The sequence below is a fragment of the Peromyscus maniculatus genome, chromosome 15 (assembly GCF_049852395.1).
Source record: "Peromyscus maniculatus bairdii isolate BWxNUB_F1_BW_parent chromosome 15, HU_Pman_BW_mat_3.1, whole genome shotgun sequence".
Lineage (NCBI taxonomy): Eukaryota > Metazoa > Chordata > Mammalia > Rodentia > Cricetidae > Peromyscus > Peromyscus maniculatus.
Genome location: NC_134866.1, coordinates 61,293,369 through 61,320,640, shown reverse-complemented (window position 1 = coordinate 61,320,640; position 27,272 = coordinate 61,293,369). Strand labels below are relative to the sequence as shown.

Sequence of the window (27,272 nt, the reverse complement as noted above, 5' to 3'; positions counted from 1 at the left end):
ACCAAAATTCAAAACTTGTCCACCAAAACTGGAGAGATGAGTAGATTTAACCAGAGCAATTTATGCCACAAAATGAAATAAAAGGCCGAAATGTGAAGAAAAAAACAGTCCATTCGAAGACACATCGTCTTACACTTATAAAGTGTGTAAGGATTCACCAAGTCAGTTCCCCATGACTTGACATCTCTGCCCAATTCTCTTTCTCTGTCTTTACCATATTTTCACAATTCATCATTCTCAGTTCAGTTTGTAAGCCTGAAGCTTAGCTTTTTCTGTGCGACTTCATTTCTTTTCTTAATGTTTTAAGATTTACTCTATTTTAGAAGACTGGAAAGAAAGTTGGGTAGTTAGAATTACCTGTGCTTTTCTAGAGTACCTGTGTTCAGTTCTCAGCACCCACATAAGGCAGCTCACAAGTACCCCTAACTCCAGCTCCTGGGCCCTGATGACCTCTTCTGGCCTCCATGAATACCTGAGCACATGTGGTATATACACACACAGAAATAAGAAAATTTTAAAAGTCATTATTTTTAATTATGCATAAATGTATGTGACTGTGTGGGTGAGTTGCCAGTGCCTTAAAAGCCCCGAAGAGGGCAGAGAGCCCTCACTAAAACTCAAGTTATAGCTGGTTATGAGCTGCCCAGCCTGGGTGCTGAGAACTGAACACAGGATCTCAGGAAGAGCAGCTGGTGCTCTTAAATCACTAAGCCATCTCTCCAGCCCTCTGTTTCTTATACATGAAGGACTTTGTATATGTAAAACTATTTCACGTGAGATAAAACTGTATATTAATCAGTTTTATTTAATCAGAATTTTGTTAGTTTAAATCTTGAACTCAGCTATAGAACCTAAAAACAGAGTAGAAGAAAAGTTTTTCTTCCCTTTGGCACCTTAACTTTTTCTTATTGAATTGCAAGCACTCTTTATATGTTCTTGGGTTTTTTTACTCTTTTGGGCTATTAACAAAGTATAGAGGTTGTGAATTATTCCTACCTCCTCCTCCTTCCTCTTCCTTCCCCTCCATTATTACGACATATAATTTTAAGCCACTGATGATTTTGTTGGGATTGCTTCTTCTAAATGTAATGCAGCCCCTCCCTCATCTACTGCACACATGTGTGGTTTTGGTTTACACGTCTGTATTTTCAATCAACTTGGGATTCGTTTTTATGCTGGCATGAACCTGCTTCTCCCATGGGAGAAACTGCAATGGTATTGAATCCTCTGACTGGATTCCTCATTTATGAATGAGGTGTTTGGCTTCCTCTGGGTTCTGGATTGCTTTCCCCAGACTTTACACCTTATTTGTTAGGAACTTTTAACACTTTCATTTAGTAAAACAAAATTTCACATGGTGTATTCTTTCTAAGTTATTAAAAAGAAATTTGTTAATGTTATATAAAAAGCACCACTTGTACACTGAAATAAATGGGCACTTTAATAGTTACCACACCAATGTTTACATATACTTATCAGAAAATTATAGGACAATTTGTGCATGTCACATTCATATTACTATCCATATAAGAACAAATACACATACCATTTATTCAACTACATCAGCATAGCACACAAGGTTTCGGTTTGTTTTAAGCTTTTCAGTTTAAAGGAGACATAAATTAAATAAAGAAAGTGAAAGTCCACAAGCTCATTATTAACAATATAAACAAGAAAATTTTTTTTGAAATGTCTAACAGTTTGACAACTTTGAGTTACATTTACAATATTCTATTTCCAAAAATCATAACTCTAGGGTCACTGTCAGGGTGAAAATATATTTTTGTATTTTCTAAATATGCTATTAGGATTTGATATTATTTGATTTATTCTTCACATGTGTGATGTATTGGAAAGTAAAAATATATGTGGCCAATTCTATGGATCGTGCAGGTTTAGAGAGGGCACAGTTTGCTAGCAGACATTGTTCCTAGTCCATGCTGTATGACGCTGGTCAGCTACCCCCCCGTGCTGGAACCAGAGAACACATTTACAACCTACTGTGAACACTAAATGAGCGTGAATTTACTTCCATATTTTTCACATGGTACCAATACTGAAATATCACAATCTTACATTGCAATATAATTGGAAAAACTGAAAGATTAGGGAAATCAACAAAAATATCAACCTATACTGCAAATTGCACTTTTAATAAATAGGGAGAAACATCTCATCAGGAATAAATTTTTCCTAATAAAGTTTAATGCCTACTCTATCCTGATTTTAAATAAATACTAAAATATGATAAAATAGTCAATGATTAAGGACTTTTGGCTTTATTTTGTGCTGCTGATACAAAAATAATGACTATATTTAAGGCTTATTGATTGTAGTTGCCCTGAACCAATCTCGATTCTCAGTACTGTGTCATCAGTTGAAACAGACTCACTGTCTTGAAGACCATGACAGACTTCATGATACTCCGTATCTGAGCCCATCATGGCCTTTCTGACTCAAGCAAAGGTTTACGTGGTGGCATGTGACCACTCAGTTCATTGGCCTTTAAGAACATATACATATGCAATCACATATACAACCACAAACCCATCTTATTCATGCTAAATATATGGTACTTAGAATAAATGAGACTCCAGAAAATTTAATTTATATGGTCACAAGGAATAGGCTAATCCATCTAGCAACTCTTGAAACCTGAGGCTCATATGGTTCCCAGCTTCCCTCCAATTTTGACTCAAAAATCCCCTTTTCCAGGGCATTTCCCCTTACCCTACTTCACACCCATTTCCTTATATCCTTCATATTTAAGCATAATTTATATTAACTTCAACTTGCCAAAATTATTTTGTGGGTTTTGTAGCCTTTAACATCCAGTTAAAATGTGTTTTTTTTTTTTACTTTCAAACCTCCTGCATTGTTGAACACAGTGCTGTGTATGTATGTATGTGTGTGGCTGTGTGTATGTATGTGTGTGGCTGTGTGTATGTATGTGTGTGGCTGTGTGTGTATGTATGTGTGTGGCTGTGTGTATGTATGTGTGTGGCTGTGTGTATGTACGTGTGTGGCTGTGTGTATGTATGTGTGTGGCTGTGTGTATGTACGTGTGTGGCTGTGTGTATGTACGTGTGTGATTGTGTGTATGTATGTGTGTGACTGTGTGTATGTATGTGTGCGACTGTGTGTATGTATGTGTGTGACTGTGTGTATGTATGTGTGTGGCTGTGTGTAGGCCTGTATGTCTGTGTATGTGTGCACTCACACTCGTGACTGTTTGCCTACTAAAAGAATAAAAAAACCTGAAGAACCTGGGCGTCTGTAGGGTAAAATGTTACATAACTTGACAGAAATACGAATCGCTGTTTTTTTCCTAATATTAAAAGATCTGATTTCCAAAAGTCGATCCATTTGGTCTAGAATATCAGTAATAAAATGTCAATAATAAAAATGTAGTGGGAAACTGTTTTAAAAACTTTTATGAAATATTCCAAAAGACTTTTTGATAAATTATTATTAAAAGCACCAAACCCAAACACTTTACCTAGTATCACTGAATAGTGGTTTAATGTTTCCTATGATGTCTGAGCACAGACTTGTTTTAATTCATGACAAAGAACGCTGAGCAGGGACAGGTGTTGTGAATCAGGATAAGAAGGCCATTTGCACTAGTCAGTAGATAATGCATACATGGCAATTAATTTAAAAATTCTTCCGTGGTACGTATACATGTCATATCAATCAAAGGAATGATTTACATTAAGATGTCATAGCTATCAGGAATTGTTTTGGTACTGTAAATCATGACACAATACTGAAGTTATTATTTAACCAGAAAAATTTTGTTTATATTATCTATTAATACTAAAATAGGATATAATAAAAAATTATTCTCAATGTGTATATTTTCAAATTTGCCTGACAGTGTCCTTTTAAGAAATCTGACCATCTGAAGTTAAGTTACATACGTTTGAATTTCACTTTCATGACTGAAAATATTACTCACACAATAACAAACAACGAACAGTAGTGTTTTACTGAAACACTCCGCAGTTTATATTTAAAGCTTTGCAATAAGACAAAAAATTCATTGTACTGTTCATAAGTTAAATTATATATCACATTATGTCTTATACAAAGAATAAGAAAAAATAAAAAAGAGGCATAAAATCCAGGGTCACAAATATGGGATGTTTTAGCTGTCATCCTAATGCTAATTCATATTGAGTTCTACTTTATTTTTAAACCCAAGAAAATTTATCTTTAAATAAAACATGGACACAGAATCGGGTGTGAAGGGCAAGCCCAGAACTCCATTTGGTTCCCCCTAGGCATGCCGGGAAGTACACTAAGGAGGAGTGTGGGCAGGTTTTGCGCTAAGGAGAGTGTACCCTTGCTGCTCAGATCACCCCACAGCATTTCCAGAGCAAACACTCTGAAATGACAGCACTGGCCAGCTGGCTTCTTCCTCGGAAAAAAGAAAAACATACAACGCTAAGACAGCTACTTCTTGTTTGTTTTGTTTTTTGTTTTTGGCTTCCTCATTCTTAATCCTCTTTTTCTCTAATATACAATGTGGTTATATAAAAGCACTTTTTGAAATGCTCACTATTAAATAACACAAGGGAACTGAGTTAATTTACACAGTTAACGCCAACAAAGGATCAGGACAGACACTAAGGAGAGGTCCTGGAGTTTGTCACACGGAGGGCCAAACTTGCCAGAGACCTCATGGCAAAAGTAGACACTTTGTGGCATATCCCAGCTTTTGAAATGTAGTTAGAAGCTAAACGAAAAAGCCTTTCGGCACCAAAGGTATTGAAGTGCCCGGGAAGCACCTTCTCCACGAGACCTGAGTCCACTAATTCTATGAGACGTTCACAAGTCCCAACATAGTCGCTTATCCTGCTGTACGGGAGCCAGTCAATCAGGGAGCCGTCATACACCACGTCGCCACTGAAGAGAACCTTCCGGTCTTTGTCATGTAAGCAAATACTGCCTCTCGAGTGACCTGGCATGTGCATAACAGTGAGCTGTCTGTCGCCAAGGTTGATCACATCCCCTACAAACAGAAACAGAAGACACCAATAAATATATAAAGTTTACTTGACTTTCATCATTGAAAAAAAAACCATAAGTGCATTAAATAGGTTTTGAGGAAATTGATGATGACATTATCTTTACTTTCATTCCACAACAATTATGTTTCTCCATGGGGTGGGGGACATGGGTGTGTACATGTCATGCACGCATGTGTATGTAGAGGTCAGAGATAGATGTATCGTTATTGCTTTCACCCTTATTTTTTGAGGCTGAACCTGGAGCTCATAATTAGGCAAGACTAGCTGGCCCATGCACTTCACGGACCTGCTCTTTCTGCCTCTTCAGTGACAGGATTACAGGCACACGTTATATTGGCTTATCTCACAGGTGTTGGAACCCAAACATAGGTCTCTGAGCTTGCATAGCCAGCCCTTCACTGAGCAGGCCACTCTCTAGCCCCCAACACTTTGTTTCTGAATGCTGATTTAAAAACAGGCAGCCTTGGGGCTGGAGCAACAGCTCTGTGGTTAAGAGCACTTGCTGCTTTTCCAGATGACTCAAGTTCAGTTCTTAGCACCCATGGCAGTCAGTGCCAGCAACAATGAGATCCCACACCTGTGGCTTCCATGAGCATCTGGACTGGCATGCACATACCCACACACCTACACATAATTTTAAAAAATAAAAATAAATCCTTAAAAAATGGGTGACCTCTATTTTATTTCTGTTGTTTTATAGACCAGTATTTACCAGATTAGCTTTTGCCCAAGTTACTATTATCAAATGCTACCTCTGTAGGTTATTAAAACAAAATTTAAAAAATGATTATTCTGTGGTCAAATAATTTTGAGAATTCTTGCTTGCTTAAAAGAATATTAATCATATTTCTTTTGTGTACGCTTCATAGAGCTGTTGATATGCCAACAATATTGCAGATATACATAAACACAGCTGTATACTTTTCCAAACTCCCTGGACCATGAAGTTTCCACTCTTCAGGAGTCAGTATCCTGGTGGCACAGGCTGGGAATGCGGTTTTAGTGAAATGCATCACACTTTACCCCTTATGCTGTTCTGTGGGGTTGGGGCTTGAGGAAAAAGTGCACATGGAGATGCTCTTGGTAATGCTATTTCTGTGAACAATGAACCGTTTGCTAGGTAAACGGTGCTGATGACATAAGACACAAGACCCCGAGGAGTGAGGGCAGGATCCTAAGCCCATTCCTTCTTGGTTCTCACCCAGGAACCTCACATCTTCTGTTGCTCCAATTGAACTTCTTCAGGCTTACCTGCTACCATCCAACTGGATACACTCTCAGATTCCTCACAACTACTGACAGTCGGGGGGAAATGGAGGTATATAGGAAAATGGCTGTTTCACTGGGATTAAATCAAGTACTAACGTATATACTCAAAAAGATTCTTACTATAATCTCTAGTTCAAATAAACCGTAGGAAGAAAATCACTGAACTATAGCTAAAAGTTAACAAAGGAATTAAATGGCACAAAAATCAAGAGTTGATAAGCATAAAAGGAAAACAATAAAGAAATAGAAGAAGACTAAAGATAACTAGCAGGACCATGAAAAGAGCAGATCTAAAGCCAACTGTGTCTTTGCATGCGAAGGGAAAACCCTCTCAACATGGCCAGAGGTGGATTAAAAAGCAAGATGCACAAAGTTGCCAGGAGAGGATCTCATAAATTCAAGGACATAAACCATGAAAAAGTTATGTAAGACAAAATAGAATTTTGCCTAGGAAACATGACCAAAGAGAAGAAGATTTTATGAGGATTTATTAGGTCAATACACTTAAAAAATTATATATGTATATTGACCTAAAACAAACCAGAAAAGTGCATGATGGGAAAACTAAAAATTCAGCCAGGAGTGATGTCTCCTTCCTATAATCTCAGCACTTAAGAAAATGAGGCAGGAATTCTGTCATAACTCAAGGTTAGCTTGGGAAACAGTGATTTCCAAGCTGTCCTGGGATACAAAGTGAAAGCCAGTCTCAAAAAGACCAAACTAAATCAATAAATAACTTTATCTACAGAACTAAAAGTTCTTCTCTGAATAATTCGTAAAAACAAGAGAAAGTTAATCAGAGTACAGAAGACTAAGATAATACTTATTAATCAAGTTAATATAATTGATACATATAAAACACTTTATATCTAGAGAGATAACATTCTTTTGACTATATATGGGATATTTATTTGTCTATAATGCTAAGACATAAATCATGCCTCAATAAATTTAAAAGGAATAAAATCATGCAATTGTATAATAAAACAATAAACATAAATAAATAAATAATCTGACCACAATATAATTAAGGCATTATTAGAAATAACATAACTAGAAATATTGATAATTTATAGTACATCTTAAGTAACTAAAAATAGTAATAAATTAAAAAGATATTAAAAATGAATATGGAAAATATCCACAGAAGTAACCACCATACTTCTAGCCAGCTTATGAAGTAAAAAGGTAAAAATTAAGTATCTTGGGTTGAAGTAAGTTGAATGAAATCAAAACATACCAAAATTTGTGTAAACTGGTAAAGCAGTATTTAAAATTGCTTTAAATGATTACTTTATAAAGTTTTAAGTACTGCGATCAATTTCAAAGATGCTGTCCTAAGAAGGTAACAGCAAATCAAACACTCATGTGTATTAAGAAAAAAGCAATAGCTGGCTGAGGGCTGAATTAGTCACAACGCCTCCCATAGAAGTGTGAGGGCTGGAGGCCGGATCCTCAGCACCCATGCCGAAAGCTGGGTATGGCTGCATACACTGGGACAGTGCACAGGATGAGTGGAGACAGGGAGGCTCCTGGAGTTTTCCAGCCAGCCAGCCTAGTCAACTGGTGAGCATCAGGTCCAGTGAGAGACCCTGCCGCAAAAGACAAGGTGGAGATGAACTGAAGAGTGCACTCAGTGTTGACCTCTGGTCTCCATTCACACACATACACGTATACATCTAACACAAATACACGTAAAAACTTTTAAAAGAATGATAATGAGGAATGTAGGAAATGGGCCAGAGAAGTGGTTAAACAACTAGGAGAACGTGCTGCCCTTGCGGAGGACCTGGGTTAGGTTCCCAGCACCAACATGGCGGCTGTAACTTTGGTTCCAGGGGAGCTGATACCCTCTTCTGGCCTGCTCAGCATTAGGCATGTAGTGAACATCTATAAATGCAGGCAAACATTCATACACATAAAATGCAAATAAATAAATATATATAAAAGATCATCAGAAAAATAAATAGAAAAGAAACATCATTAGAGAAAAACCAGGGGAGACAAATTTTTGAAAAAGGCTACAAAATTAATATACTCTTACCTAGGCAAATCAAAACAAAACTGACGAGAAGGCACACTGCCAAAATGCAGAATGAAAGAGGGGAAGATCCTGAGTGTAAAGACAGTAAGAGGTAACAGCTTAGAAGCTGTCGTTGTACAACGGATAAACGTGAACCGTCAGGGGATAAACGTGAACCGTCAGGATGAGAAAAACCCCTCTTCCCAACAGGGAAAGAGGGGAAGTGCATCGGCATCACAGACGGGGCGGCGGGCTGCTGGGAAGCGTGGGGTGAACACAGTGATGCGGAGCATGGTGAGCACAGTGATGCGGAGCGTGGGTGAGCACAGTGATGGGGTGAACGCAGTGATGGGGTGAACACAGTGATGGGGTGAACACAGTGGGAGCGTGGGTGAACGCAGTGGGAGCGTGGGTGAACGCAGTGGGAGCGTGGGTGAGCACAGTGATGGGGTGAACACAGTGATGGGGTGAACACAGTGGGAGCATGGGTGAACACAGTGGGAGCGTGGGTGAACACAGTGATGGGGAGCGTGGGTGAACGCAGTGATGGGGTGAACACAGTGGGAGCGTGGTGAACACAGTGGGAGCGTGGGTGAACACAGTGGGAGCGTGGGTGAACACAGTGATGGGGTGAACACAGCGGGAGCGTGGGTGAACACAGCGGGAGCGTGGGTGAACACAGCGGGAGCGTGGGTGAGCACAGCGGGAGCGTGGGTGAGCACAGCGGGAGCGTGGGTGAGCACACTGGGAGCGTGGGTGAGCGCAGTGATGGGGTGAATGCAGTGGGAGCGTGGGTGAGCGCAGTGATGGGGTGAATGCAGTGGGAGCGTGGGTGAGCGCAGTGATGGGGTGAATGCAGTGGGAGCGTGGGTGAGCGCAGTGATGGGGTGAATGCAGTGGGAGCGTGGGTGAGCGCAGTGGGAGCGTGGGTGAATACAGTGGGAGCGTGGGTGAGCGCAGTGGGAGCGTGGGTGAGCACAGTGATGGGGAGCGTGGGTGAATGCAGTGATGGGGTGAGCGCAGCGGGAGCGTGGGTGAGCGCAGTGGGAGCGTGGGTGAGCGCAGTGATGGGGTGAGCGCAGCGGGAGCGTGGGTGAGCGCAGTGGGAGCGTGGGTGAGCGCAGTGGGAGCGTGGGTGAACGCAGCGGGAGCGTGGGTGAATGCAGTGATGGGGTGAACGCAGCGGGAGCGTGGGTGAGCGCAGTGGGAGCGTGGGTGAACGCAGCGGGAGCGTGGGTGAGCACAGTGGGAGCGTGGGTGAGCACAGCGGGAGCGTGGGTGAACGCAGCGGGAGCGTGGGTGAGCACAAGAACGCAGCAATGCCATTAAGAAGCACAGGCACCTAACACCATTTGTACAGACAAAACAGAGGAGTCCCCAGCCTCAGCTCACTTGCCTTGTGCCTGACTGGCTCCAGTACTCAAAACTCACCAAGCTGCTGCTCTTACACACTGTTTTCTGCTTTGCTGGTATTGTTGTCTTGCTACTTTGGCTTTTAAAATGTTGTTATTTCATGGTCTATGATCAAGACACCAAGCCTAAGAATCCATCAGAGAGAAGACAGAGCTGAGACATACACTAAATGCATAGAAAATCTATTTAGTAGTTATAGCATAAAATCCCCAAATCTAAATACATGGACATCCAAGCACAGTGGACACAGTGGACATTTAGAATCTCAAGCAGAAATGATTAGAGAAGAACTCTGTAGCCTACTATGGTCAAGGTGCCCAGGAACAATATTAAAGCTGTAAGAGAAAGATGTCAACTGACATTCTAAAGCAAACAGAAGAATAACATCAGGCCTCTCAACAGAACTAAAAGCCGTAAGAACATGAACAATTCACCCTGAAGGTGAATCCTGTCTAACCAAGATATACTGCAAGGCTATCTTTTAAAATCAGTAGGTACACGTGTTTTAAGACCTACACAAGTTAAAGAAATTCATTAGCACCAAGCCAGCATTGCAGACTGTATCTGAATTCTAATCACAGAGGAGGAGTACAGGATCAGTCACTGTAACACGGGAATAATACATTTACAACAGAAACCTATGAATGAAGACAAAATAGGCAATGATCAATCACATCCACATTAGTCAACCCTCAAACCCTTACCTGATGCAGGGGAGAAAGAATAACAAACCAACACAATCAACCGGGAGAACAACCAATGAAAGGATAGAAATCAGCAAGCTCTATATAGTAACCTAAATGTGAATGGTTTTAACTCCACAATTCAAAGGTCTGTACTAGCTGTTTGGATTAAAAAATATGATTGAACTATTTGTTATCTAAAAGGAACACACCTCGCTGGCAAAGACACAGATGAGCGTGAAAGGCTGACAATCGAGTGCCCGGCAAACGGAAGCTAGCCAAGTTACTCTTGGATTGGATAAGACAGACCTCAAGCCAAAATTAATCGGACGTGATAAAGCAGTTCAGTACATATAATGAAGGGAACAATTAACCAAGAAGGCAGAATCATTGTAGCTACATATGCATCAAATATCGAGCTCTCAACTTATACAACAATATTAACAGACATAAAAGGACAAGTGAATCCTGATAAAGGAATGGGGATAACTTCATATATCACCTATCTTTAGAGAGGTTATCAATACTAAAAGCCAATAAAGAAATGTCAGTATCTACACTATATGCCAAATGAACAACTATGAATATTAATCTTTTCTGCACACATTCTTCTAAGCAGCCCATGAAACTTTCTCAGACATAAATCACATTTTTAGGTCATAATGTGAGTCTCTACAAATTAAAAAAAATATTTTTGCATCTTATCAACTCATACTTGAATAAAGCTAGAAACCAGTAACAAGAGAAGACAGAGACTATGCAAACAGATGGAGGACTAGAAAACATGTTTTTAAATAGCCAGTGGGTTAATTCTAAATTGAGGCTAGAGAAATGGTTAAGAAGTTAAGAGCGCCAGGCAGTGGTGGCGCACGCCTTTAGTCCCAGCACTCGAGAGGCAAAGTCAGGTGGATCTCTGTGAGTTCGAGGCCAGCCTGGGCTACCAAGTGAGTTCCAGGAGAGGCACAAAGCTACACAGAGAAACCCTGTCTCGAAACCCCTCCCCCCCCACAAAAAAAGAAGTTAAGAGCACTAGCTGCTCTTCCAGAAGATCCATGTTCTATTCCCAGAACACACGTGGATGCTCACAACCATAATGTAACTCCAGACCCAGGGGAGATCTGATACACTTTCCTGGTCCATATACACAAAATTTTGAATCTTAGAATTAAAAAAAAAAAAAAATGAAAGCACAACAGCAAAGGAAGTTGTAAGAGGAAAGACTAAATAAATGTGAGTGATCACACCGAAGAATTAGAGAGGTCACAAGCATGTAATGATGCACATCAAGGTCTTAAAAAAACAAGAACAAGCCAAACCCAAGAGCAGTAAATGGAAAGAAATAGAAAAGATTGGGGCAGAAAGTTAATGAAACAGAAACCAAAGAATAGAAAGAATCCATTACACAAAGGACTGATCTTTGAAAACCAAAATAAGTAAGATCAATTAACCGTTTGCCAAGTTAGTTCAGAGAAAGACCTAAATCCATAAAATTACAGATGGAAAGGGGGACATTAAGAAAATACCAATAAAATCCCCAAGATAATTAGGGAATACTTTGAAAACACATTTCAAAAAAACACAAATGACCCACCAAAAATTAATCAAGAAAATATAAACAACTCAAATAGGTCTATAAAACTGAGATCAGAGCCATAATAAAGCGATTTCCAACACAAAAAGCTCAGGACATTCACTGCTCATGTCTACCAGGACTTTAAAGAAAAATTAAAGTCAACTCCTTGAAGTATTCCACAAGATACAAAGGGGAAGAACACTTTCAAACTCATTCTATGGGCTAGTACTACCCTGATATCCAAATCAGATAAGGACACAATATTAAGAAGTATAGATCAATTTCCCTGAGGAACATACATGCAAAAATCCCAAATAAAATACTTGCAAATCAAATTCAAGAACAGCCTCAAGGCCCACACCAGGCCCGGTGGCTGTCTCTCTGCCTGATGTGTGCAGATCAGGATGTAAAGCTCTCAGCTGCAGCTCTAGTGTCATGCCTGCTTCCTGTCATGATGACCACAGACCAACCCTCTAAAAATGTAAGCCCCCAACTAAATGCCTTCTTTTATAAGAGTTGCCTTGGTCACGGTGTCCCTTCACAGCAACAGAACTGTAACTAAGACACAGGTTTTTATTTTGTAGCCCTGATTGGCCTGGAATTCCCTATATACACCAGGCTGGCCTCAAACTCACAGAAATCTACATGCTTCTGCCTCTCAAGTACTATGATTTAAGACATGCACTGGGTCTTCAAAGAAATATTAATTATGATTAAATATGAGACACTTTCAACAAAGCAGCAGGATACAGAATTGACAAGAAAAATCAGATTTTTATATGCTAATAACATATTTATGAAGAAAGAAATCAGAAAACATACATAATTTAAACAGTAAAATACCTAGAAATAAACCTAACAAAGTTTAAAGACTTCTATAATCAAACTAAAGGGAAAAAAAAAACTGAAAAAGACACAGGAAAACAGAAAAAAATGTCCTATGTGAGTTTCTTTTCCTGATGCTGTAATCAAAATACGCTGACAAAAGTAACTGAAGAAAAACAAAGGTTTATTATAGCTCACGTTCAAAGTCCAGCCTATCACAGCAGGGAACTCAAAGTAGCAGGAGCTGGGAGCACCTGGTCACATCACATCCCCAATCAGGAAGCAGAGAGAGATGTATGGCTGTGATTGATGTGATAAAAGTTGAACGGCCAATAGCTAGAAAAGAGGTTAGGTGGGACTTCCTGGGACAGAGAGGACACTGGGAAGGAGACACCAGGAGATGTGGAGGAGGCAGCATGGGCAGCATGGAGAGATGAGGTGACGAGCCACGTGACAGAACATAGATTAAAATAAATGGGTTAATTAAAGTTATAAGAGCTAGTGGGACAAGCCTAAGCTAAGGCCAAGCTTTCATAATTAATAATAAGTCTCCATGTCATTATTTGGGAGCTGACTGGCAGGACAGGAAAAAGACTCACCACAGAAAGATAAATGAATGTGGTTGCTGCTGATCAGCTATTTCTCCATCTTATACAGCCCAGCATTCCTCAGCCCAAGGAATGACCCTGCCCACTATGAAGATGGACCTTCCCACATCAATGATGTAATAAAAATAATCCCCCAACAGGTATGCCCAGAGGCCCATCTCCAAAATGATACTAGATTCTGTCAAGTTAAAGCACCAATTAGAATCTCCCAAGCTTAAGGACTGCAAGAGGCGTGATGATGGTTGTGTTACAAAGAATGACCTACAGATTTAATGCATCACCATCAAAAAACAAGTGGCATCCATCACAGAACTGAAAACACAATTCTAAAATTTATATCGAAGCACAAAAGACTTTGACTAACCAAAGCAATATTAAGTAGGGAGACAGCATCCCATACGTGGTTTCAAGTTACATCTCAGAACTATAGTAGCAATATCAGCATTTAATGGCAAAAAATAGATATCAGGTCGATGGAAGAAAGCAGAAGATCCAGACATAATAAATGTAACCGTAGCCATCTAATTTCTAACACAGTTGCCGAAAATATACATGGAAAAAAAAAAGTCTCTTCAATGAATTAGGCTCGGAAAACAGGATAGTCATGTTGTGTGACTTTTCCTGGAGAAACATGACCAAACGTCTATTAGTCCTCGGATAGCAAAGACAGTGACCCAAAGAAACAATTCCATCCAAACTCAACCTGATGAACAATGAGCTTATTGAATTACTTACAGGAGCATGGGTAAGTCAAGACACTCCATCACAGGAGCATGGGTATCTCAGGACACTCCATCACATGATCATGGGTAATTCAAGACACTCCATGACAGGATCATGGGTAACTCAAAAGACTCGATCACAGGAGCACGGGCAACTCAGGACTATCCATCACTGGAAAGTCTAACCCAGCCTGGGTGTTGCTCTCAGAAGCGCTGTATCAATGAGTCCCCTTCAACATCTTATAACTCTGTAGCCACCAAGACCACATGCAGCCATGTGTGTGAACGCAGGAGTGGAAGCGCGTGTGATGGGCAGAATCCTAGGTTAGGGATCTGGTGACTCTTTCTCTCTCCCATCACCATCACCACAGAACTAGCTATCATTGTATTGTTTTACTTATTTCACTGCAAACACAAAGACTATTTTGCTCCATGGTAGCTAATGGTCATGCTCCACTCAGAGAAAACAGTCATTCCCCTACACCACAATCCCAACAATGAAAAACGGATCCCTGTCTTTTATTCTGTACAAAAACCATTCAAAATCATGGATGGGTCACTAATAGGAGACCTAAAACACTAAAACTGCTAGAGCGAAGTACAGGAAATAATTGTACAAACTGACAAATAGTACTGCATGAAACTCAATAGCATTTGTACAAGAGAAAATGTTAGCAAAGTGGAATAGAGAGCAAATGGTGTGGGAGCAAGTCTTGAACATGCATGTGTTACAGGACTAACAGCGAGAATCTATAATGAACGAGATACACCAAAGGAACAGATCTGCTTACTCAGACACTCTGGGCATTTCATTCTTTCTCTGAAGAACCCTCTCTCCCTACGCCCACTGCTGAACCTGGGAACTAACTGAAAAGGCATGGGTATCCCTGCACTTCATCTCCCTGCTCCCCACAGCTGCCCATTTACAGCTTGCCTGACCTGCTATTTATCTCTTGGGGGTGGGGAAATAAAGGAAAAAGAAAGGAAAGAAGGAAGAGAAAAAGGAAAGAAAAAGATGCTCCTTGAGCTTCCTTCTGAACCTAGTTTTTCAATTCCTTTATCAGGAAGACTAAGAAGCTACAAAAGGGAAATCACGCTAAAGGACACAAGCCAACCCCCTAAACAAACAGATTCCTTTTCATAAAAGGAATCAAGACACAGAAACCCACTCCTAACTCTCCATGACAGATGTCATAATGAAACTTATTATTTCATATGGTAACTAAAACATTCAATTAAACAGGGCAGTAAACTAGCACTGTTTGCAATTTTAAGCCTACCAAATTTCCAGCTTAGTTGAAATTGTGTATCTTTTAAAAGGCACAACTATTCAAAAGTATGACAGGGGGAAGTCTGAATTGATATAAGGAGGTAGGAGGGTTCAATACAACTCAGTAGCCAGTGTTTGTTCAAACTTGGAGAGTCTGACTCCAAGTAGTTTATTCTAGGCATATTTAAGCATAGCAGAATTTTGAAAAAAAAAAATGTATGGTGATAATGAACTCAATCCCCATGTGCAAAGCTTAAGACAAGATTACCTCAAAACTCTTTGTAAAGTAACAGTGACATTTTCCATAGAGATGAGTTGTATAGATTAACTAAGTGAACAGGATCAAGATAAGGGTCTGAGGAAGGATAGGTCACTGACCAAGACAAACAGCTCAAGATAAAGGTCTGGGAGGATTGATATGGCCTCTGTCACAGGGTAGTGTAAAGGCCACCAGGCAACATCCATTCCCAGCCTTCTGGGCAGAAAACAGGTTATACATCTCTTTCTTTAAGAGGCAACTCCGAGTGTTTAAGATTCCTGGTTTCCCTAGTGCTTATCTGTAACTACACAATAAAGAAAAAGTCAAAGCCGGTGGTGATGGTGGTGGTGGTGGTGGTGGTGGTGGTGGTGGTGGTGGTGGTGGTGGTGCACACCTTTAATCCCAGCAGAGGCAGGTGATCTTTGTGAGTTCAAGGCCAGCCTGGTCTACAGAGCGAGATCCAGGAAAGGCGCAAAGCTACACAGAGAAGCCCTGTCTTGAAACACACCCGCCCCCCCAAAAAAGCCAAAGAACTGTGAGAAAGAGAAAGGTTGGGGATGCTATAAATCAGTGGTTCTCAACCTTTCTAATGCTGCAACCCTTTAATACAGTTCCTCAAGTTGTGGTGACTCCAACCATAAAATTATTTCATTGCTACTTCATAACTGTAGTTTTGCTACTGTTATGAATTATAATATAAATATCTGATATGCAGGATACCTGACATGTGACCCCTGTGAGAGGGTCGTTCAGCCCCCCAAAGGAGTTGAGCCCCCTGCCATAAGGTCTCAGGTGTTTACATACATACACACACACACACACACACACACACACACACACACACACACACAAACAAAACAAAGAAAGGAAAAAAAAGACTATATTTCTATATACTACAAAGAACAATCAGAAACTCATTTTAAAAAATTCAAAAGAGTACCAAAAAGAACACTCAGGCAAGAGAAATATGTTCCCAGGCAGGCATGGTGCTCCAGGGCTGTGATCCCAGCCACCAGGGAAAGGGGCTGAGGTAAGAATGCCACAATGCAAAGCTGACCTAGCTTCCTGAGTAAGCCAGCCTGTAAAATTTGGTGAGATCTTGCCTCAAAATATAAAAATGAAAACGAAAAAACAAAGGGGAGCTGGGGTGTAGGTCAGTGGAAGAGAATTTGCCTCGAATGTCTGAGGTCATAGGTTCAAGCCAAAGAAACAGAGATAAATTGAAGACTCACTGTTGCGTTAATACTGCCTTCTGCAACAGGTGAAACAATCTATGGGGCCACCTAAATCTGAGAACTACTCAAAATGAGGTGCAATTTTAATCTGTTTTCATTTCAACTTGTATTATGACAGTCACATGTGGTTTGTGGCTGCTACAATATTTAGTGCAGATTCACCACAATTTCGATGAAAATGTCAACATGATTTGTGGAGATGGGGGAAGGCAGAGTGTGTGTGTGTGTGTGTCTGTGTGTGTGTCTGTGGGTGGTGGGTGTCAAATAAGAGCAAAGTACTAAAATGTCACAATAAAAGCCATTTCTTTGTATGCTAATTGTAAAATTAATTTACAGAAATGAAAGAGTTAGGACATAGACATTAGATTCTTTATAACTTTCTTTCCTATCTCCAACTTGACATGTTTTCTCACCGATCAGTTTGTACACTTCCCAAATGGGAATAACAGTTCTTGCCTTACAGAATACTTAGTTTAAATGATATAATGTCTGCAATTAGAGTGCTTCTCAGCACAGCAGTAAATGTCAGTCATTACACCTTTACCACTGCCATCTTCCTCCTCCACCTCTCAAGCTAGATGCTTCTAGACTCAAGTTTACTTCCATGCTCTGGCCATCACTTGCTGTGTGGAGTTATGATCTTGTCAGTCTCTCTCTCTAAGAACCTTTTAATCTATAAAATAAAAATAACAGTTGAATCTATTTTATAGAGTTGTCTTGACAGGCATTGTGATAGCTGCTCTTGGTTGTCAACTTGACTATATCTGGAATGAACTACAATCCAGAAATGGAGAGCACACCTGTGATCCAGACCTTGAGGCAAGAAGACAACATGTCTTTGATCTGGATCTTGTGGCTGGAAGGCACACCTTTAATCTGGGCTACATCTTCCGTTGAAGCCTGTACAAGGACAGTGGAAAAAGGAAGGGTTCATTCTTTCTTCACCTGCTGGTCCTCGCCTCGCTAGCACATCCTTTCCTTCACTGAATCCATCCTACTTCTTCAGGATTCCAGAATATACAGAAGACCAGCTGAGACACCCAGCCTCGTGAACTGAATAACTACTAGATTCGTGGACTTCCCACTCACAGCTAGCCACTGTTGGATTAGTAGGACTACAACCTGTAAGTCATTCCAATAAATTCCCTTTATACACACATACATATATACATATATATGTATATACATATATAGAGAGATTTATTCCATAAGTCTGTGACTCTAGAGAACCCTAATATATAAATGTTAAAAATGGTCAACAACTTGGACTACTATGCATGTAAGTGCTAATGCAAATTAAAGCCCAAGTTGACCTCCAGCAGCAGTTCATTCTATGTTGACAGTGAGAGAACACTTTGCCTGTTAGGATACTGTTACTCGTGGACTGAAATGCTAAAGAAACCCCTCCCCCTATTTTGTTTTTTGCAAAAATCAAGGTATATTCTAGGGTTTCCTGGTTGACCTCAACAGATAAACTGAGATGATAGTCTTAGTTCAGAAATGATCTGAATGTAGATTTACAGTCTATGCATACAGCTGGCTAAGTGAGATCGCTTTCACAGTTCTGCATGTATCCCATCGGCTCCCCATTAGTCACTGAACTCTTAAAACTGGTATTGTAACATTATCACAATGTTTTGCGCCAATTTTATAAACTTTACAGTGCAATATGTGTTCCTTTTCTGAGGCAAACCAAAGGTATATTTCTCAAGGTTCTGCTGCTATCAGCAGCGTTGATGGAGGATTTTTTATACATTTGTAATAGATAGAAATAAACCAGAAAAAAAGAAGAAAAAAAAGTGGTGGAGGAAAAAGTGAACACTGCAAGAATACTCAAAAGGGCTGAGAGTTGCAAACACCAAGAATGGCTTTGCATAGTAAATGGAATAGAACAGCTCTGAACTATAGCTTACTTTTCCTGGTTTGGTCTGACAGAATGATTGAATGCTTTTGTACAAAAATCAGAGCCTTAAAAACAAGGATTTGGTGAGATTGTAAAATGGTGTGCCACTTTGGCAAAACAGTTTGGTGGTTGGTCAAAATGCAAAACATTGTTACTCTGTTACTCAACAATTCTACCCTTAGGAATATATCCTCAAACTACTGAAAATGTGCACCTATGAAATATGTACATAAAGGTTTACAGCAGTGTGTTGCTAATAGTAAAAAAGTTAAAACAACTCAAATAGCTATCAAATACTGGAGAGAAATAAAATGTGGCTTATTCATACAATAGAATATTATTAAGACATAAAAATGAATGAGAAACTGACAGATTAAATGACTTTGGTGAACCTTCATAATTTCATTTGTAGATCTTTCCATTTCTAATTTATAAATACATTTGGGGTTATAAATTATAAGAAAAATGTTAAAAATGTTTTTAAATAGAAAAGGAAATCTGACTATAAAATTAACATGAAGGCTGAAGTTGTGAGTTATTAGTAGAGTGCATGCCTATCATTTGTGAGGACCCAGGTTTAATCTACAGAACTACAGAAACAAAAAGTCCATAAAAATGCATACAGTCCAGAATAATAAAGACAATTATGAAAAAGACAAAGTGGGAAGACTTACACTACCTAATCCCAGCAAGTAAAGAAAGCAACGTGTTTCTGCCTAAATGACAGACAGTGTGATGGTCTGAATTAAAATGTCTGAAATACATCCATGTTTGAGCACTGGGTTCCCAGAGGGTGGGTCTGTTAGGCAAATTTGTGAAACCTTTAGGTAATTCTTGATATCGAGTAATTTTGAGCATCAATGAACTAAACCAGCTGCTTTCAAACTTTAGTGCGCACTGAAGTCCTAGAAAGGATGTATAAAACTGTAGATGCAGGTTCCACCCACTTCTGATTCCACAGATACAGGGTGATGCATAAGAATCTGCATTTTGACGAGTTCCAGGAGGAAACCCGGAGGCTTCTCAGTCCAGGCCCACACTTTCAGAAGTACTATTACAGAGCCCACTTCTCAGCGATGGCAACACGTGAAGAAGTTTGAAGTGACAACTGTCTCTCCAGACATCTGACATCTGATGCTCTAACATCATCTTACTCGCTGTATTAGTCGCCCGGAGTGTCCCTTAACAAGAAGGCTTCTCTCCCTTCATCACCACTGCAACATCTAAAGTCTTGGCTATTAGGTCCTAGGAATTCCAGATTTTAACAAATTCACCCAAATGATGGTTTGGAACCACAGTTGTGCCCAATGTTTTTTCTAACAAATGATCCCAAACAATACATAAGCACAGAGTTGAAGGCTCTGAAAGAACTTTGGTTCTGACTGTAGTCCCAGAACATCTATACTAGCTATATCAGGCCAAACCCCACCCCCACCCCCACCCCCACCCCCACCCCCCAAAAAAAACCAAAAAACAAAAAAAGCCTCACTACTGCTTCATCATCCTGTCTGGTCCTGACTTAAACCTCAGCAATGACATTAAGATAGTGTGAGGCATCCCCAGATTTCTCCAAATTCTATTCCTGATGTCAGAATTCTTCTGGTTTAAGGTATTTTGGAGAACTAAAAACCAGCATCATTCACTGTACACTGGCAGGTCAAAGAAAGAAACCATTGTTATGTTGGTTTAATGATACGAAAGTTGTGTCTTAGGGTTACTAATACTGTGATGAAACACTATAACCAAATTCAACTTGGGAAGGAAAGGGTTTATTTTGCTCACAGTCCATCATTAAAAGCAGTGAGGGTAGGAACCTGGCAGCAGCTGATGCAGACCATTAGAGGGGTGCTCCTTATTCATTTGCTCAGCCTGCTTTCCATAGAACCCAAGACCACCAGCCCATGCATGGAACCAGACCATAGGCTGGTCCCTCCCCCTTGAGCACTAGTTAAGAAAACGCCTTACAGCTTAATCTTATGGAGGCATTTTCTCCATTGAGGTTCCCTCCTCTCAGATGACTCCAGCTTGTGTCAAGGTGTCATACTAGTTGGGTTGAAACCAACGATTTGACAAATGTTCAGAAGAGAGTGGAGTCGGGCAGTTTTATGCTCAGAAGTACCAATGCAAGAATGGCGTCTATTCTTTAGTAACACCTAGGTGATACTCAAAACGTCTTAACAAAAAGAAGACAAAAACCCCACCAGGCATAACAGACACCGACCACAGTACGTCCTTGGTGCTGACTAGTTTTGCTCTGCTCTTCCTCGTGGTTTAAAGGTGCTTCCCACATGCTGAAAAGTGCCCAGGCACAGCGCTTCATGAAAACCTCTTAGGAGGAACAGTCACCTATGAAACCTCCCCTCTTCTCCCCTCCCTCCCTCTCCCCATCTCTTGACTTCTCAATGCCCTTTCCCATTTTAGCATCCCCCAACTCTTTTCTAATTGCAGTTTTTAATAAAAAAAAAATACATATATCTGAAATAAGATGTTTAGGGCTTTAAAATGTAAGATATTCCCTTGCTCCACTCCACTCTCTATTGCCGGTATACCTTTCAAAGGTGACCATGTTAAGTAACTTTAGTTCCTTCTGATAGTTAACTCTACAAAATATAATTGTCTCCACGTAATGATTGTACTGTATTTTTTAAATTATCAGTTTGATATACTCCAGTGATGTCATGCATGTTGATTTCCACATCTTTAGCTTTTCCTTCTCTGTCATTACACACGTATGAATTCCTCGTCTCACCACACAGCCATCAGGAGAAGTGTGATCCCTCTCTGCCTGTAAATGATCGCATCAGCGCGTTCACTCCGCTGTCCTGACGCTCGCGTTTGATTTTCCTTTCCAGTAGATTTATGTTATCGTACTGGTGCCTTCCTCTCTGTTAGCTTCTTTCCTTCCTTGTGAGGGGCGTATCCCTGTGGTTTCCTAAGTAACGGGATGTGGGAATGCTTTGTGAGCACTTCACTGACAGCAGGATGGATGCAACGTTCTAAGACGGGGACGATTACTACTCAAAAGCAAAATGTCTGCTCTAATCCGGCTCCGATCCCAATGTTTGACCCTTGTTGACCTGTCGGGTCTTCTTTGGTCTCCATGTTCTGATTTCTTTACTATGTGCTTGACATGGATGTGTTTTCATCCCTGAGCTGGGAATCCTGTGGGGTCTTTCAGTCTGAATGCACATCTTATACTCGTGGGTTCTTAGATATGTTTTTGGGTTGCTTCTGCACTCACTGCTACCTCATCTGTATGTCCTGCACCTATCACCCTGGTGCTGCCCTTTCAAACTGCTCCCGACTTACCTAGTCCTCCCCGCCCCGGGTTCCATCTTATCTATCTGCTTTTTGTACCTGTATCCTCACTGTCTACACAGTGAACTGTTATGGTTTAAATTCCCTAAACTCCTTGTGGATGATGTTCTGTCATTCATCTTTAAAGCATCCTTGTTGCCTCCAGAAAACCTCTCTAGTAGCTTTGATTATTTTCAGACAATGTTGATGATAATTCCACCTCAACTTCCAACTTGATTTATGCTAAATGTTAAAATATTTGATCTTGTGTAAGCATCTTTGGACAGAAACCTTGCCAGACAGATTCTGCTTGAGATACCCATCTCTCAATGAGAAGTATCTTTCCTATCACCTTCAAAGTATTTGGTCCAGCTTTCTTTACACACCTTCCAATGGCTTAAAGCACCACACACCAATACTTTACAAAACTTTTCCAGCTCCCAAAACATGAGGATTTGCCCTTGACTGGGATTGGGAAACCAGGGTCATAATCTCAGTTTCTAATCAGCATAGTTGATCTCCAGCAAAAATCTTGGCTGCATGTTTAAGAGCAGAAAGGAAAATAACATTTGAAGGACATACACAGGGCCTCTGGAAGCAGGCGTAACAGTAGACAGATCCAGTCAGGGATGGCAGATGGTCTCCATACTGGCATTCAGTCTTTTCTCAAGGGGTCAGACATCCCAGATTATAATTCTCTAATTTCCTACCCCTAGGTGGGGAACTAGGAAGCTTGGCTCTCATTCCTCTGAGTATCTAGTAAGAAATGTGCACTGCACACTCTCACACACTCATCCCCTGCTGTTCGCCATGCTGACTCCCTGAGCTCAACTGTACTCCCAACTAAGTACTCCCAACTGCTCACACTCCCCAATTAAGAAAACCCTTTATCTCCTACCCCTGGAGGATAAGCTAACTGGATGGGGGAAGGCACTCCTTTCAGAAAGGGTCTATGGTTTTAAGAACTTCTGTTTCACCTGTCTTAGTCACATTACTGATGTGAACTGAACTGGCTCTTGGGACAGAACTGTTCAGCCAGTCACATCTAATTTCCACCCTTACGAAGTTTAGATTTATACTTCACGTCACAGTCTCCTCATGGTCATGCTAGTTCCATGTAGGAGGCATGTAGGTCCCCGCAGGAATGTTAACTACACAGTTGTCCCTTCACAGAGAGGGACATGTAACCAGTTGTTTGCCCAGGAGGCTGGGAACAGATGTGGTTAACAGCCTGGTGCCCTTTGTGTTATCTGTGTGGTCAGGACCCAGTGGCTCCCCAGACCCCCATCTTGGTCTTGTTGGTCTCAATCTATAGTGCCACCCGCCCCCATGCAGAGCTTGTTTATCTTCAACATGTTTCCTCTGTTAATCCCCAGAACGGATCCTTAAGGTAAATGTCACTTGTACTTTATAAGAGTTTCAATGTCGTCATTTCTTAAGCTTCGTTGTGCACATGGCATTGAATTAATTATCACCAGGAAACTTTTCACCAAACTGTGTTGTGCTTAAATATGCCTAAAGTAAACTACTAAACCTTCAGACTCTGGAAGTTTGAACCAACACTGGCTACTGAGTCGTGTTAAAGGGAACCGCCTTATCTCTCCCAGATGGACATTCTGCTGGCCTTGGTGGTCACAGAGACGCCCACAGTTCCAGGAGGTCTCAGGAGGGGTACAAATTACATGTCTGTTCACCCTGTTCTGGGAGATGCAGTTTTTGTTTTTAACTTTAATAAATGATGTAAGTCTACCTGAAACCACCACTCTGAGGTTATTTATCTTGGTGACTTTAAGCAAACTGTTTAGATAGGGATAAGGAGGACAAAGGGACAAAAGGAAAAATCACTTGAAATTGAATCACTGGAATATTGTGAAAAATAGACAGTGATATGTTCTCTTTAAAAGGTGTGGGCTCTATCTCAGGTCTATTGTTCTCATCTTACAGAAAGATACTGTTTCCCTGTTAGTACATGGATTGTTTCTGTCAAGGCTAATGCCCTAGATGAGATAGCTAACCTCTTTGACCTTCACTTAGAAGGAAGCTTTTAGGTTAGAGATACAGTGCAGATTTATGCTTCTCCACGACAGCAAATCATCAATTCACTTAACGAAATGTAGTAATGATTTTGCCCACTTGTATTCTAACCAGAGCTGTTCTGTTACAGCTGCATGAGTGTGTGTGTGTGTGTGTGTCTGTGTGTGTGTGTGCAAATATATATGAATTTTTAATATAACCATCTTATATCTCCTTCCAGACATCTGGACTGTGTTAATACCCAGTTAGCAGCCCACATCCTTCAGAAGACAGGAAATTAATATTCCTGAGACGAGAGATCAGATGCTGCTCAAGAGGGGGAGGCATCCATGTCTTAATGAGAAGCAGCTTTCCACAATGCTATTCTGTCACTCGCAAAACAAGGCTCAAGGCACCACACACCAGGAGTTTACAGTACTTTTCTAGCTCCAAAAATGTCAGGATTACTACCAACTGGGATTTGGGAAACCACCAGTTATAAGCCCAGGGTCTAACCAGTCTAGTTGATGAAGGCAGGATATTCAGCCAGCCTCTCTTTGATAGAACAACCCTACCAGTCTTAGCTGAGCTTATGTCTCAAGCTGTGCATGTGGCTGTCTACCTGCTGGCATAGGGCTCTTTCCTCTACCATGTGGGATCCAGGGATCAAACCCAGGTTGGCAGGCGTGGCAGGAAGTGTGTTTACCTATGGAGCCATCTCATTGGTTCCCCACCGTTCTTTTACCCTTGACTTCCTATTGCTGGCAATAATAAAAAGTAAACAAAATATTTCTCTTTTAAACAATTTTATATATTTTAATATTAGTGTAAAATCTTTGGGTTTTTTTTTTTTTTTGAGACCCGTTTCCTCTGTGTAGAAAGAGGGTACTTTTAATTTAAAATTCTTTGGTGGCTTTGAACTCCTGACCTCCTGCCTCAGCCTCCTAAGTACTGAAATTATAAGCTTGTGCCACTTACCATTCAAATTATTTTCTTTTTTCTTTTTCTTTCTGGAACTCACTATGTAGAACAGGCTGGCCTCAAACTCACAGAGCTCTGCCTGCCTCTGTTTCTCAAGTGCTGGGATTAAAGCTGTGTGCCACCACACTCAGCCAATGTAAATATCTTTTAGGTTGGGTGCCAGAGTTTACTTTGACCTACCCCATCAAGTGCTTGGAAATTTTACCCCTGAAACCATCATTTTAAGAAGAAATATAGTAATAAAAATTACCTAATGTAAATGTATATTTTAAATCCCAAGTTGTCAAAGTAGGCTCCCCTCTAAAGCAGTTTTTAAAAAAGAAATCTTCAGACTTGAAACTTTAATGGAGGGACCTATTAGTTGGGTGTAAGGGAATAGAATTTCATGCTTTTTCATATCATATATTATATCCCTTGGGATAAATGCATTTCTGTAAAATATTTTTATTATTTACATATTGTTTAGTTCTCAGTAAGAACCATTATAATGAAACTGGATTTTTTTTAACATTACAGAGGAGTGTGTAGGCAATTAAAATGATTAACCCTGAAAACGTGACTTGCATAACCTACTCTCAATTATCATACCTCATGAGCAGGCTTTATGTGTGTTCTGTTTGCTTTCCTCTGCTATGCCTTGGGTCAGGCCCCAGCGTGGATCATGATTCTGTTCCAGGGACTCTAGGCGAGGCAATTTAATCGGGGGCCTCTGGCCTCACTTCACAAGTGTTATGTGGATAAAATTTTAAAAAAAATCCTAAAAAGAGAATATGAAATTAACATGCCAAGTACTGTCGCTGTCACTAAGTGGTCCAGTTCCTGCAGTTCCTGCGGGGAGAGAAGGGGACTGGGGCCTGCTCTGTTCTATCAATTTCATCGGACCAAAGAGAATGAAGTCTGCCTTAGCACATACTGAATCCACCGGAAATGACTCCCTTATTGATCTTTCGTAGGCCTTGCTCTCACGCAGACCAGAGAGATATTTGTCATAATCTGCTCTTCCACGTCTGTGTTCACCATCAAGCCTTTCTTTCTTCTTGTGGGACAATAACAAGGAAACAAACCCATCGGAAAGGTACGGATGGATGAAATGATTCGAACCACGGCTCTCTAGCTTTGTAAGCCTACAGGTGGGACTCATGGGCACTCCGAGGTGAGCACGCACATGAAGCAGCAGTTTTCAAAGCACAGAACACTAACACTCGGTTCACAAGGTGCCATTCCTTAAAAGCCTACTCGTTACAAAAGCTGGAGATGTGCGACCCGCGCTTGGGGAAGACAGGAAAATCTCCAGTCACAAGTCTCCGCAGTGTTACTACTGCAGCCGACACAGAATTGATGGGGGTGGTGCCAGCCACAGTTGCAGAGCGCGTCTCCTGGCAAAGAAGGCTGCCAGGGCCTTGGCTCTGCACAAACCGGCGTTCACCCAGCAAAGGGTGAGTGAAACACACTGTTCCCGCGCTGCACCCCAACGGTGCCAAGGTAGCCACGGAGGGCTGCAACCTGCGGCACACGCTCCCCAAGCCCCTCCCTCAGCGACAGCGCGCGCCCCGCGGGGCCCATTACCATCCTGCAGAATGAGGGTGGGCTGCACTGCCGGCACTCGGAACTGCCTGGCCCTCCAGCCGGGGCTGGGGGCCCGCACCACCTCGCTGTCCGAGAGCCAGGTCACGGTCTCAAAGTTGTCCCCGCGAGCCAGGGCCTCGGCCTCGGCGCGGTGCACAGCCACCTGGTCGAACTGGTAGAGGCCGCCGGAGTGATCGAAGTGCACGTGGGTGGCCACGGCCAGCAGCGGCCGGCGCCCCGCATCCTCCTTCGCCCCGCCGTCCTGCAAGAGGCCGGAGGAGTAGAGGTACTCGGGGAGGCTGCGCAGCCCCAGGCCCGTGTCGATCACCACGTCCTGCTCCGAGCCGCGCACCAGCCAGATGTTGGCGCGGTTGCCCGACTCGTAGAAGCGTTCTTGAATCCAGAAGATGCCATCGCCCAGAGACTTGTGGGCGTACCACTCGAGCGCGGACATGCTGCTGCGCAGGGGTGCGGCCGGGAGAGGGTGGGTGTGCCTCCCACGGGCAGTCCGGGACCCGGCGCTGCCGCAGTGTGCAGCGGGCGGCGTAGCACACTCTCAGCCCCCGGAGGAGGCGCGGACGAGGGGCGGGGATGCG

The 27,272-nt window shown here is 41.5% G+C and overlaps 1 protein-coding gene across 1 annotated transcript; it reads right to left on the bottom strand.

Moving 5' to 3' along the window:
* Nucleotides 1–1,415: 1,415 nt before the first annotated feature.
* Nucleotides 1,416–27,269, bottom strand: Mblac2 (metallo-beta-lactamase domain containing 2). The gene is made up of 2 exons (XM_006989820.4): nucleotides 26,677–27,269; nucleotides 1,416–5,017 (listed from the first exon to the last, which is right to left on the bottom strand). Exons 1-2 carry the CDS (start codon nucleotides 27,128–27,130, stop codon nucleotides 4,632–4,634), a joined length of 840 nt encoding a protein of 279 aa, XP_006989882.1. The 5' UTR covers nucleotides 27,131–27,269; the 3' UTR covers nucleotides 1,416–4,631.
* Between the last annotated feature and the right edge of the window lie 3 nt (nucleotides 27,270–27,272).

Excerpts from the sequence above, each read along its gene's own strand:
- Mblac2 (XM_006989820.4), bottom strand. The coding sequence starts at position 27,130 with ATGTCCGCGCTCGAGTGGTACGCCCACAAGTCTCTGGGCGATGGCATC. Across the intron at positions 5,018-26,676 it reads CACCCTCATTCTGCAGGATG|GGGATGTGATCAACCTTGGC; the intron begins GTAATGGGCCCC and ends TTCTGTTTGTAG.